At 39.2% G+C, this 14730-nt stretch overlaps 1 protein-coding gene across 4 annotated transcripts in view; it reads right to left on the reverse strand.

Annotated features, from left to right (window-relative positions):
* Positions 1-359: 359 nt before the first annotated feature.
* The window catches only part of RAD18 (RAD18 E3 ubiquitin protein ligase), a 71305-nt gene continuing 56934 nt past the window's right edge, over positions 360-14730 (reverse strand). The window contains exon 13 of one of the 4 annotated variants that reach the window (XM_067303527.1): positions 360-575. In XM_067303527.1, the coding sequence (XP_067159628.1) occupies positions 476-575 (100 nt within the window). In that variant the 3' untranslated portion in view covers positions 360-475. The remainder of the gene's footprint in view (positions 576-14730) is intronic. The other 3 variants (XM_067303524.1, XM_067303525.1, XM_067303526.1) reach the window with 3 other exon arrangements.

The following is a 14730-nucleotide window of genomic DNA, read 5'->3' on the forward strand; positions in this document are numbered from 1 at the left end:
GCGCAGGGCACAGCGGGCCCGAGGTGCCGCGCTGGCCCCAGCACGCGGGGCAAAGCCGCCCCGCCGGGCCTGGCTCCCCACCGCCCGCGGGACCCTACCAGGCAGGGCGCTCGCCCCCGACTCGCTCACGCGGGTAGAGCGAGTTTCTGCCGATACGAGCAGGAGCGGGCGCGAGGTGGGGAACCATCTCCCATCTCCCTCTGCTGCGGTGCGGACACCCGGGGAAAGCAGCCAAAGGTCTCTACGGAATTCCAGTATTTCATGCCCAATCTTGAAGTTGAATGGCCCACAGTGCTGTCAACAAAACATGTCAGTGCACTAATCCAGTGATTTTTAAGGCAGTTTGAATGACAACTGTGCAAAGTTTCAGCGCTTTATTAAGTGCTCGGATACATTGGAAAAAGAGGAAGCAAGTAAGAAGCGTTGCGCAGCTTTAAGCCTTCTGCACGGTTTTAAACTTCACACCACTGCGACACTAGCTCTTCTTCCGCTTACTCTTAGGAAGCAGTTGATCGTTTTCCAGCATTCTGGACCGACGGAACTTCCTTTTGTTAACTCGCAGATCTGCCATGCTGCTGAAAAAGAGAAAAAGAAAATACGGTTTTAAAGATGCTCTAATTGTGGCTAGTATTGAAGGCTATATTAAAGCACTGTAAGAATTATGCAGGCATACACACAAATACATTTAACATGTATGTGTTACTGGTGGTGATGAAAAGAAATATTGCTCCATCTTCCCATCTGCTTCCTGGGCATGAAAAGAAGTTGGAAAACAGATCGCCTTACACCTCATTTCTCTCTACAGGTAAAAACTCCTGGAAATATCAGCTATCAGAACAATCTCTTCACTAATTTTGATAGGTACATGAAATAAGTACCTCCATCTTTAACTACAAACATGCTTTGTCCTAGATTAAAGGAAACACCAGAAAATGTACAGTTTTATGTGTTTATTAAAAAAATAATAATATTTTAGCTTTCCTGGCTGGAACCAGTCTCCTGGCGGCCATCATCATGGCTCTGGTTATGTAATATTCAGGGTCAGCAATGCCAGATTACATATACTTAACACAAAGGACTGAACAGCAGCCATTTGGCTTAATCCTTGAAGTGTTTCCCCCCAGTTATCAAGTTTGCTTTCTATTCATTACTTTCCTTTGAGTGGACAACACCAGTGCCTGAGACTCTGACATCAAATTGGTTAAGCCAAATTTTTCCTATACAGAACTTAAGTCTGACTATATTGTTACGTTCATTGGCATGCCTAAAGGCTTTCAATTAGGAAAAAAAAAAGTCATTTGCATGAAAAGTTGCAATACAAGAAATATAGATAATGCTAGGTCCACAGTCCAGCAAGAGGCTCAAACGCATGCTTGAAACACAAATGTACTCCAAGGAGTCAGTGACCATTCCTCCCCTGGCTCAAACAAGAATAATTCCATTGCATTTAATGCAGTTCTGCCAACATACTTGTTACTCGGCCCATGAATACATCTTAAATTTCTACCATCTCCTCCTCTACACTGAGATGAATGTACTGGCTTGGAAATTTGCAGGACAGAGAGACAGGGAAGGAGAAAAATATGCCAGCATTTTAGGGACTTGGAAAGGAGACAGGTAAAAGCTTTGGTTCCATCTCAGAACCTACGCTGGACTTCAAGCGGGGTCCCCCCATGCCGCAGGTACATCCCCTCGCCACCCAGCTAAGGAGAAGAGGGCATTCTCCATTTCTCGCTTCTGCCAAGGGATCCTACATTTAAAGTACTATCCTCATTTCAGTGCTAGGAAGACCCAACTGCTACGCCAACACCTGTTGATTTAAAAATGCAATGGGATTTCTCTACAGTTTCAGTCTGGGTCTCCAGCATTGCAGGCTGGGGCACCAACCACTGTCCTGTTATCCAAGAAAGGCACTTCCCTAGTTCGGAGAAGAAATCCAGAAGCCAATATATATTCCTGGAAAATCCAAACCTTATTCTCAAAAAAACCTTTTGGTTTCCCAAGATGGCATTTTCCATCAAATTAAAAATGTTTCACCCCCAAATCCCTAATCAACTCTATAACTTGGCTAGCTAAGCAGTTACCAGTACCATGATGCTGGTAGCAGGAAGCTTCAATTTTTAAAAGGTACTGATAAATATGGAACTAGAATAGACTGGGGACAAAATAACCAGTGTGACAGAGAATTGTGCCCTTGAACTTGCAAATTTCCTGTCTTCTAAACCTCAGTGTCACTAGCAATAAAACAGGATTAATGCTTCAAAGGGCTACTGCAAGGATTAGTGATGTCTACCATAGATACGTGGAAGACACATCACATTGCAGAACACGCAATTCTAACCTGAAAGCTAGCTCTGCAACTTTAGTTACTGTTACGCTGAAAGCCAATTTCTGGTACACTCAAATTCTAATTCAAAGTTACCCCTCAGGTGATGACATATTATATATAAGAAGAGGGTAAGGAGATGTCAACAGTGATTGAAAATGAAGATTTGGGAACTAAGTGTAATGATGAACTGAGGCAAATACCAGCTGCAACAGAAACCTATTCAGTTCTAAAAAAAACGTTTACATTAAAGCCCAAATTTTGGTTCTCCTTGGAGCGGTGGAGTTTCAGAATGACAGCATCCATGAACTGTCCTGTTCACCTTGTTGCTCCTTCTGAAGAGCAGGGACAATCAGACACGTATTAGCTCCCACTCCACAGCCTGTCACAAATTAGCTGAACACAGAGTCTTGGGGCAACCAAGACTTCATCCACCGCTCGCTGCTGGCTACAGCGTGTCCTTCAGGTACAGGTAAAAAAGGCAGTAAAGTCTAGTTTCCCTTCCTCCTGTCACCAGGGACCAGTTTTGAACACTAAGAAATGGCAGCAACAGACACAGAAAAAGACACTTGCATCATTAATACATTTCCTATTTCTTGCACAAAGCCTGCACTGAAGGTTGAATCTCTGTTATTACCTAACATAATTACATAATCACTATTATATAATAGTGTACTGTAATACACTAGGTAATTTCCAGGCCTATTTTGAGTCCTACAATAGTAATTACTGTTGACAAAACCAAGACATTTTATCAGAAAATGTCTACTTGAAAAAGAGTCATCCTCAGCGGTACAGCCACTAAGAAAAAGGACAAGTGATTTTGGTTAGTTACCCAACAAGGAAAATATGTGGGACTTCCATCTTTAAACAGTTTCTCTTTGCCAGAGGCGCTTCTTATTTATGGACAAGGAATTTTCCAATGGAAACTCAAAGAAGTGTTTTCTCCTTAGCCATAGAGTTAATTTTAAAAGAAAAAAAAAAAGTTGTTAAACTAGCCACGTTTAAATTAAGCAGCTAATTTCCACCATTTGGCCTCAGAGCTTGAAATTCCACGTAGTGTTGACGTGATATTGCTCATCCATCCATCGCTATTACTAATTAAAATTTCATTAAAAATACATTCTATTTTTACCATTCCTACCAAGCTAGGATGAATTCATCTCGCAGGGACCATTCATTTGGCTTCAGCTGGGAATTCACAACTGAAAATAACAATGGAAACACTCAAATGCCAAAGTCAGTGTCTCTGTCGACTGCTGAAAGATGTACGCTGGAGCAGATCAACAGGAACAGCTTGTATTTCAGAGCCCAAGTCAGCATCAGAATGAGAACAGAACTCCAGCATCTATGAAATCATTAATCACGTCGAGGAGGATCAGCACGAATCCCAAAGCAACAGGATTTGGGCTGTACCTTTGGAGACAGCAGTATAATCAGATTTCACCCACCTGCAGAGCTCAGAAGAAACAGGCTATGCATGTGTAACCCTATCCAACCCTCCTCCAGTCCTCAAAGCCACAAATCCTACAAGTGCCATTTCTATAACGTATCAAGACCAAAGTTGAAAGCCTTCCTCTTCCAGCTTTACTCTCCCTTCCCTGCTTTCAATCACCAGCACTCATATCGTGAAAAGGACCACTCATTTTAGGCTAGAAGTAGCTAAGACTTTAAAATTACTGAAATTAGGTGTTAACTGAAACTCTTTATATATGTGCTACCTCTTTCTCTGCTACAATTCAGAAATCTGCTTCATTTAAATTCAATGCAAATGCTAAGGCTGAGTATTGTAAAATATCTCATTACAGTAATGCATTGCCAAAGGCAGTCCCATACTGAACTAAAATATAAGTTAACTTATGAAAGTATGCATAAATGGATGCACATACGTTTTATGAATGCCATGAGGCAAATGATTCTTTTCTTTTAAATCAAGCTCTAAGGCAGATATTTTCAATCAGACCTGAGGGAGTTACTGCTGTTTGTATCTATTGTAGCTGACTCTTTCATGTGAGCCGTATCTTTAGTTCTAGATCAAGAAGAATTTGCCATCTCCTTTCAAATCTGCACTTGTATGACAGAGAAGGAGAATCAACCTGCATGGTCTTAGGTCGCTACTGAGTCTCTGATGAATGACACTGGAGAAACACGTTCTCCGTGAGTTAAACAGTCCCTAAAGGAGACGTACTAGTCTTTCTCCGTAGCATCTGGTTTTGGCCACTAATGCACAAAGGATCCTGAGCTGAGTGGACGGCTTGCCTGATTCAGCGTATCACTTCGCTAATCCCATTCGCTTTTCCCATCCCGGGGATGCTTTGCTAACTCGGGGGCACCACAGCAACCTTACAGTTTCTCCAAGCCAAATGGAGCACACTTTAGCTTCAGACATCTGGTACCAGAAGGCTATGGCCTTGACACTGAACCTCCCACAAATGAGAACCACTCTCTGGGCCACAATGTCAGAAGATATCAATCCTAGCAGCAGCCACTGGCAAATGAATGAATGCATGAAAAAAATCATTAACTCCTGATGGTCCACAACGCACTTACTGATTGCAAAACCAGCCTGACAAACCAATGAAAGTAGCTTTTCTCCAGTGCCTAATTGCATTAAGAGGAGCTAAAAATACACTGAACACTTTCTTAATGTTTCTTTCCCTAAAACTAATTGCTGCAGTTGCCCAGAGACATTATTCTGTTATAAATGAGCAGAAATGGCGCACACAGGCAATGCTGGAGAAAAGGGGAGTTTCTTACTAACTTTTTTTTTTCTTTTTTTCACTCCTTCCCCCCTCCCCCCCCAATAGTCGAGCTTTTCTTATCAAATACAGTTGGCACACTGGAGAAGTTTGGGAACAACTGCCTTGCTCTACTCATGAATTCTGGAGTCTAGTTTGATATGTCCTTTGTATTGGTTGACATAAAACTGCTAAGAAGTAATTTCTGATATTCAGTAAACTAATTCTAATATTATTATATAATTATTATAGAGAAAGAACATTTGACAGGGCAAGATTAAATGTAAATTCTTGGAAATTTTGTGAACAACTTTGTTTCTTTTCAGTTACGTAGCAAATTATTTTTTCCAAATCAAACATTTTTAATACTTGCTTGTCAATTCCACATCTTCCTATATTTACCGATCCTTCTGCAGATTCCAGCAATTTCCTAAGTTTTCTTAATGCTTGGCCAGAATAAGTGCAGTATTCCAGGTCACAGAAGAGCTGAATAGGTAATTCCCTCCCTGCTGTATTATTGAGCATTTCTGACAAGCAAAATAGCAGCACAGCTAAACTATTTTATTTTCTAATATGAACGCTCAGATAATTTGCTATTCACTTCGAGTCTCTCAGTATCATTTTCTTCATACTGGTTTTGTATGCGTTTCAGATTACTGTCATCTCACAGATCCTATGACAAATCCAACTCTATTACACGCTGCCTAAGACACTACGCAGGACGGCCTGCACAAGATGTCAGATTTGCCGTAGAAAGGCATACTAAATTATGGCCTTCAAAACTCCAGCAGCTATCTCATAATAAGCAGTCGCTAATATAATAATCTCCCCGGCGAGGCGCATTACGAGGAAGGAGACGGAGCACCGGCACACGAGACGAGAACAGATCCAGGCAGCGGCCGGTGCCAGTGTTTGCAGCAGCCCAGCAGATCAGCGAAGCAGGCAGCAGCCCAGGGGCGTCAAACACCGCCAGACCCGTTAAACTAACGATGTACTGCGCTATAGCATCCCCTGCCTTGAACCAGCATTGTCCCTCTTCCAGTAAATAAAAGCCTAAGCTTGATTACCTATTTAAATCTGCAGAACATTATCTCAAAGTGTCTCCATATGTCCCTGTAGCTTACAATGGCACGTAAACTCTGTAGCAGCCTTCATCTCTTACCAAATATCACACCGACAAATTAATTCAATTTCAAAGTGTTTGAGGACAACCAATTTTTATTTTTATTTCTATACATATTTTATATTATCCTGCCTCTATTTACAAGTATTTCAACCACTTTATAGATGACCTTACAGACGCCACTGCCTGTACCGTCCTTTTATTAAATCCACATTTTGTTATATAAGCAAATATCTCAGAATATTTTCTACTTCTGTTTTGCTAAATTTAACAAAGAACGCAAACATTAGAAAATAAAATTAACTATCAACAATAAGGAATCTGTTCAATTATTTTCCATGCAAATTAAAAAACGGAAACTGCAAAAGTGGGGAAAAGGTAATTACAACTTTTAGTAATCTAAAGCTTTATAACTACCACTAAGCCAGAAAAGATACTGGTCACAGAAACCTATTCTAGGAAATAACTGATTAAAATCAGTCTAAAGACCCACCCTGCAAATCCTATGCCTTTTGTCTTAGCCGGGACTGCTCACATGAATTATAGTCGCTTGTGCAAGTCTGGAGCCCTGAGAACGCTGTGGGACAAGTCCTACGAAGCCGAGACATAGCGATGCCTTTACAATTTGCCAGAATACCCAAGTGCTACACAACTCTAGTTGCCACGAGGACATCTCAGTTTCACTGTCCTTATGCAGCTCAATTATAGTTATCACACTTCCCAAACCTTTCAAAATAAAGCAAAGAACTAATTCTTCATAAATAACATTTTAAGATAAGTAAAGAGACAGAATTGGAGACCAGCACAGGGGACTCCATGATTCCAAAGGATTCTAAAACCAGAGTAAAGGAAAAATATCACCAATGCAAAGACACCAAACTCCAAAGGGTCCTGAACTTCAATGTGTCTCTCACTGCCAAAAGAGAATTTGGGCTGTAATTCATCAGCAGTGCAGAATATATTAATATGGAGAATCTTTGTTAGGGATGCTATAAAGTGTGAAGCTGAGTAACTTTTCAATGCATTAGATAGCAAAAATGTGAATCTGCTTGTGTAAACAATATTCCTGAGTACATCTTGTGTATTAGGAAGGCATCTATTGCAAAAAGCTGAAAAAAATCGAAAAGAATCTAAGAAACCTAAAAACAAAAATAAACAAAAAAAACTAAGACAGCGATGACAGCTTCCATAAATTTTTAATTTAGTTTACAAACAAAAAAAGTTGGTTAGCTTTACAAATTCTCCAGTGATTATGAAATGGAAAGAATTAGAAATAAAAAGACTGTAAAAGAAATGCAACCATATTCACTTTGAGGGTAAAAAACAGGCAACACGCACAGGAACTGTACTACAATAGCACTACAGCAACACCCCACACCATTTACAGAAACGAGATTCAACTCCTAATAGTATCGCAAAAGTCAAGTAGTTTTCATTTAGTTTGACCCATGATATCTCTAGTTCAAAGCCCCCAGATACTAGGGCAATTCACAACGTTCCTGAGAGAACTCGGTGAATACTGCTATTACTAAAAAACATACAAGTGACAATCTTTACGGGGTCACTGTCCTGGTTCGCAGCAATATCCCTATACTCAGGCCAGCCCTGTGGCCAGCTTTGTAGAATCAAGATCCAGCTTCATAGAGGTAAAGCGTATCAATCTTTAAGAATACATACTGACTTAATTAACCGCGAGTACTCATGGTGAGCCTCTGCAAGGGCAAACAAGCCTTGGCTGGTTCATGCTTTAAGTCAGTCATTCACTTCACTGATTTCAGGAAAGTTTGCAACATCCTGCTTTACACTCGGTCCCAGCTATTGCAAATAGTAGAGCTTGTGACTAAAAACATGCGTAAAACCTCATCAGAAGTCTTGAATGAGAACAGTATTAAAAAAAATTTTAAAAAAGAGAGAGCATGTGCATACAAATGAGCGAGCACACGAGTGTGCACTCAGCCTGCATTTTCATGAAGATTCTATTTGGTTTATGGCACTTTATAAGAAAGCCTTCATCTATATTTAAATATAAAATCAGAAATATTTCCTTTAGTTCCTTTCTGTTTGACTGACTCAAAGACAGATTACAAAGACGACAGGATGTGCATGTCTCCTCATTTTGAAAATATGTGGTAATATTTAATACCTATTTAATACCTCTACTAGCAGTTTAGCATCTAAAGGCAAACATTTATCCATTCCTTTAGTCATGCAAAAGAACAAGAAGCATCTGCGAAAGAGAAAGCTGAAATATTCAATGCATTTTTCACTCCAGCCTTTTCTGACATTTAGCATGTTTTACTTCTCCGGAACACGCTAAGCAGACGTCTTAGCAGACTAACCAAGAGCGCTGCAGAAAAGGCTCTCCGACTCCGAGCAGCAAACTCCACACTAGACACCAACGGATGCCGATGCCACACAGGCAAATCTCCTCCCTGGCCAAGTGTAAGACTTTATACTCGGACAAAGGTGGCATTTATTGAGTAGGGTCGGCTACAGCAACACCTCAGCCGCAATAGCGCGCATATGGGACATTGCCTTTCCTCACCACTCCCCAGGCCCCCAAAGGAGACGAGGTTTAGAGAACATGACTTAAAAGCAAAGGCTAAAGGAACTGTGTTAGTTTTCTCAAGAAAAAAAAAAAAAAAAAAAAAGAGTACACCAAGGAAAGAAATGGTAAGTCTTCCAAAGTGCAAAAATTCTGCTTCTCTCTTTACCAGGTTTGTACATGTCAGTGGCTCACTTTCCCCATAAAGAAAAAAAAAGAAAAAAGAAAAAAAAGCCCTTTTTCATGATGGTGATAGTTAAGCAAAATAACACTAGGAGACACTAGAAATTTGTATGAACAAATTAGATAAACACCCAACAGTTCCTTTCCACCATCACATTTATAGGATTTTATGAAAACATGAGACAAGCTACTGGAAGCTTAGTGATTCATCAAAGACCCATTTGAGTTTCTGAACACTGTCTGATACTATTTTTTACTTACTATAGTTACAAGGAACACAGATGATTGAACCTGCAGAACTTCGGAGAGAAAAATATTTTATTATTCATCTGAGACCTCTGTGGGTTTGTCTCGACTATCAATTAAATGCTTTAGATGTTAGCTAACACCTTCTGACAAGAACGCACACATCCTGGAAGTCTTGGGGTGGGGGGGAAGTATTGCAAACCCCTAAAACACAGGAGTTTTGGTCCTCAAAATTATGCAAAAATTAATTCCATTTTTGCCTTATAAGCTGCCTCTGCAGCTGGTTTTCCCTGTACGTTGTCCACCCCAGCAGCTGGCGGCGATGGCGGCAGGGACACGTGCTCATTCTGCTGCCTGGGTTCCCCTCCTTCGCAGCCGCCAGCTTCCCCGTTCGGTGCGGAGTAGATGGCTCTTCCGAGGGGGGAGCAAGTTTCTGAACCCGGAAAACGGGCTCAACTTACTCTCCTGAAGTGGAGAGTGTAGGAGGAAAAGAACAACATTCACTGAAAATCTCTTTTGATCGATTACAAAATATGTTCACAAGAATACGATTCAGAAATTCTTATTTCTCCTGAAAACAGGCTGATATTGTCACGTGAAGGCAAAAAAATGGATTCAACTTCCTAAACAAGCAATTGCTGCCTGGAGTTTTGTTTAATAAGGTAATTGCTGAATGCCGGGTCTGTGTCAGTGTAATACTAAATGCTTATCAAGCCATGATCCTGCAAAGTCTTTGGCATTCATATAATCTTATATACCAGCAAAACCACTAAAGTCAACAGGACTATTCAGATATATAACTGTTTTCAGAAGCAAGTCACACGTGATCTGAATTTTTATGCCTCAGCTATTAACACTCATCAGCACAAAGATGCTAGGATCAGGAATGGAATTTATATTTGAAGGATTAAAACTTTAAACTGTTTCTGAATTTCCATTTAAAACCATTTGTCTGTCAGTAGAGCTATAAAAAAGTTAAATTGCCAACAGCATAGACTAATAAAAACTGTTACAGATGGTCTCTAGCAATATAGGAGGTTCATGGAAAACACTGACAGGGGTTCAGGTATACCAAGTCAGCTCTGGGAATGGGAGGCAGAGACCACAAAAAAAAAAGCCTTTGTTGAAATGCCTAAAGCACTTTGTTTGTGGAGCCAGCCAGTGATTAAGTAAATGCGTTCATCTCAAAACTACGATTCAATTGTCAGAGTTGCAGATCAAACGTCTTCTTAAAATGAACTTGGTTAATACACAGCATCTTTGTGATGTGAGGCTACCTCATGTATTCTCCAGGAAATTAAGGGTTAAAGACAATTTTGATTAAAGTGGGGTATGTTCTTTGCCCTAAGAAAAAGGAAATAATCTATTTTAATAATTGTAACTACTGAAGAGCAAGGATCATTTAAGTCCAATTGCTTTAAATTCTCTTACAGCAGATACATTTTTAAAGGCTGTGGAAGAAACATCTCTCCACCACATAGCTTGAAAGGAAGACAGACTGAACTAGGTCACAAATGAACGTGTTCTGATCTTTGACATGCTTTCCATATCTAAGAGTTTTCCCTTTAAGAATTCAGACGGTATTCAGAAGTTCTCCAAACTCTGCATGGCACTGTTAGGTTTTTCGAAAGATCTCAACACCTACAAGTGGAGAGAGATATCCAGTGGTACCTGGAATCTTCTGCAGAGAACCTGGGTACCCCACAGCAAGTACTTAAAACGTGACCAGCCCGTTCGCGTGCAAGTGGAAGCTCCTAGCTGTTGCTCTACACGAGACAGCGGGCCCTGAGCCTTGGCAAAGCTCCCTGCAAGGCAAGAAGCTTCTGGCAGACCCATGGGCCTATCCAAACTGATCTCCTTGTACACTGAGGACACAACACTGATTACTTAATGGGTTTTAAAATGGATTCGACTTTGGTTTACATTCATTTTAATTAGAATAATAATATTTTTGTGCTTTAAGACTTCAATCCGCAGGTTGCATGGCATAGTGCCACTGATAATAAAAACTCAAAGCAAATATTCTTGACCTTCTGCAGAAGCACGCAAGTTTTAATGCTCTGGAATGTTAGATCCCTTCCCACATCTTTTGGGGCATTTTGTTATAATGTATTTGGCTTGGCCGGTAACATAACAAGTAAAAAGCAAGGACAAAAATATCCTGACTGCATACTGCACAGTCATTTACCCCCATCTCGGGTCAAGTCAGGTAGAGACATTTTGAAATGACATTTCTAGCACCCAACACTTAAACACAAACAACCAAAAAAGGAGGGCTGCCACTCTTACCGTAGGGATGAAGTGAACCTGTTTCTCACACCAATGTTCATTTTGGGGGAGGCAGCGATATGCAAGAATGCACATTTAATTACTGAGAGCCCTCTTTTCTTAATTCTACAGAAAAACTGCAACTGCATTTGGGAGTGAAACTGAGCTGTAACTAAATGGTCACTAAAGAAAGCTTTCATGAAAACCAGAACTACTTGCTAGGCATTCAAATCTGATATTGCCCAAGGAGCTGACCAAAACCTGCAATTAGGCCAGCAATCAGGAACTAGTATTTCACATCCATATCACAGAACTCGTCACCATGAGGTTACGGAAAACCTGAAATGCTGCCTCAATTTAATCGGATACAAAGTAATACAAATTTCTGTAGTCCCAATAACTTTATTCTTAAATCACTTCTGCAAACTTAAAACCACAGTAACCAGATTTTTTTTTTACTTAACAGAGGATGAGAAAAGAATGAAAAAAAGTCATTTTAAAAGCTCAGAAAACATTGTAATTGTGCTTAAGTTTTACAAATGGTGCCAAATTTTGGCTAAAATATGATCCAAACTGCCCCTAAAATACCCCTAAACTGCCCCATTTTTGCACTTTCACAAGTAAATAGCAAATATGACATATAAAAATATTTGGGTTTACTTTTGAATATTAACTTCTAATTTCTTTGTGTCAAAATAAGACAATTAGTAGAAATGAGAGACGATATGCTAGAAGATTTATGTAATGTATCAATGTTCATTAAAAGCTTCATAAAATAGCCAGTTATTCTAAATGCAGAATATCAATGTTAATGTCTTCTTTATTAAATATATCGTATAAATTACAATGTTCAACAAGTCACTGCTTCTACTGAAAAAGGCTTTTTGGACGTGTCTTTCACAGTCTGCTTAAACATACTGTAACTAGAAGAGTTGGTAAGGTCAGACCAACTTTAGCCTAACATTTTAACGGATAAGAATGCTTCTTTTGGAAAATTAGGCTGTATATCTCAATTGAGATCCAAATATCCCATCTCAGTTCTGCCATTTTTTCATCTGCCCAGGGAAAATAATGAAGTATCAGCGTAAGTTTTAAGGATGTTTTACAGCGTCCAATTCTCTTTGAGAACTTCACTCTGAAGTTTGTAACAAACCTGTAACTCTCATATTAAGAACAGTGGCAAATGTGAAAAAGAAAATTGTCATAAAATGGCCAGTGGAAGGATTCATTCCTGCTCTTGCCACCCAGACTTGATAAACCTTGATTAAGCCAAGTAGGGGAAAGGAGGAGGTAGGTAAGTTCCGCCAGCATGACACCTTAAAGGGTATCATTGGGGTTACAGTATACTGCAAGAGAGAACACTGAACAGAGGTTTTCCACTGAAAATAGCCTACAATTTTGGACAGACAGCAAAAGGATGTCAGCTTACCACTGTCCCCGGTGATTCAGGAGGGTCTGTTAAAACATAGTGATCTGATTTCCTATTCGCAGGAATGCACTGCCTGATTGAAGTAAATTAAAATTATTGAGCCATGCTCTCACTGCTGAGCAAAGAGCAGTCCGTTTATATTTCTTCCACTGAAGCTTTAACTTGAATTTAATCCTGAATTTAATCCTTTCAGAGTTGCAGGAAACTCAAAGTCTCGACGGTGAGAAAACATCAAATGGAAGATATTTTTTTAAAGAATGTCAAAATGACATTTGACAAAAACAGTAGTCAGTTATCTAGGCAAAAAAAGTTTTCACAATTTCAGTTAACAAAACCATCCTACTTTTAAGATCATACTGTTGAACAATATTAGGTTGCCATATATAAAAGAAAGATCAATAATAAGAATTGTACCTTAAACACAGAAAAAGTAAGGTACTCTCCCTGATGATATCTGTATCTCAGTTGAGATTCTTCCTTGTTTTGACTCTGCAAAAAACTTCAATAAGATTCAAAACTAAAACTGTCACCAACAGGTTAGTTAGGCAACCAAAAGGAATATTCTGTAGGGCAGCACACAGTAGCTTTTTAACATGTTCAGTCCTCATGCCCTAATATCAAATGATGAAATTTATGGATTTAAAGATATTAAAAGATGTAACATTCTATGTGAATATGGACTATTTAAAAGTATTCTCATTGGTCTAAAATCTGCATTTGAGCCTCATCACAAATACAGACCATCACTTCCAAACTTCAGCAAGAATCTTCAACAGCATAATGAACACACACGGCTAGTCTAGGAATTCAAATAGGCCATTAGCTACTGGTTTTGTTCTACAAGAAAAAAAGCATTCTTCTGATACCATTCATCCATTGGCAAATGTTTAACTTATACCAGAGGCAAGATAGCAATGTATCTCAAAATGAATAGCTTAAGTTTTCGAAAGGCTAAACTATAATATAACATATGGCAAAGATGAACAGCATTCAAACTAACAATTCTGCTAATGTGTCACTTTACAATAACCTTGCAAGAATATCTTACTGAGGACACAGAATGGAGCAGAACTATCATTTACTTTAAAGGATAGGTTTACTGTTTAAACTTCTGCTCATTTCTAACTTTGATGCCTATACTTTTCCAAAGCAGAATGCTAATTATGTTTAAAAGCATATTAAAATATATAGCCAAAAACTGGAGCTTCTATATTGCTTGGTTCCCTTGTCTTGCAAATACCTTATTATAAAAATATATTAAGAAAGATGATCTCTTTCTGGCATAACTCTATTTTTAAAAAAAATCCAGGCTGCTTATAAAATACACTTACTATCTGCCTGTTCTTCGATGTGCTGGCCTGTGCCTTTTTACATTAAGCTTGCCAGAGCAAAGCCCTCATTTGACTGTGTATCTATTGTACCACTCAGAATAGGTTTCCTGCAGGCTACAATTTTTTAATTGTAAGAAATTACAGAAAGACCAGTAACTTTAATGAAAGTTGTAGATATGCTTTACTTAACATTCTTCACATATCAACCTGGCCAAGTTTTATTTCCAATTAATTTAAACCAACCTATCGAACAATTGAGAAGTTTCCTGGATGAAGGAAATTATTAAAGTAACAAATGATTTTATTGTGGACACATATGACTAATAACAACATCTAATACCGCTAGGTAGACATATTTCATTATGGAACTGTAATACTGTTTTCAATTCTTGATGTTCCTATTTCTTCTTCCACTAAGGAACATGTTTTTCCAACACATGCAAGAAGCCACCGATGCCAAGCCCCTAAGCCATAGCGTATTACCTGAAATGCACTGCTGAAAACACTCTGCCAATTCCCATCTCTAAAGTGGAATTTAGGG

The sequence above is a fragment of the Apteryx mantelli genome, chromosome 12 (assembly GCF_036417845.1).
Source record: "Apteryx mantelli isolate bAptMan1 chromosome 12, bAptMan1.hap1, whole genome shotgun sequence".
Lineage (NCBI taxonomy): Eukaryota > Metazoa > Chordata > Aves > Apterygiformes > Apterygidae > Apteryx > Apteryx mantelli.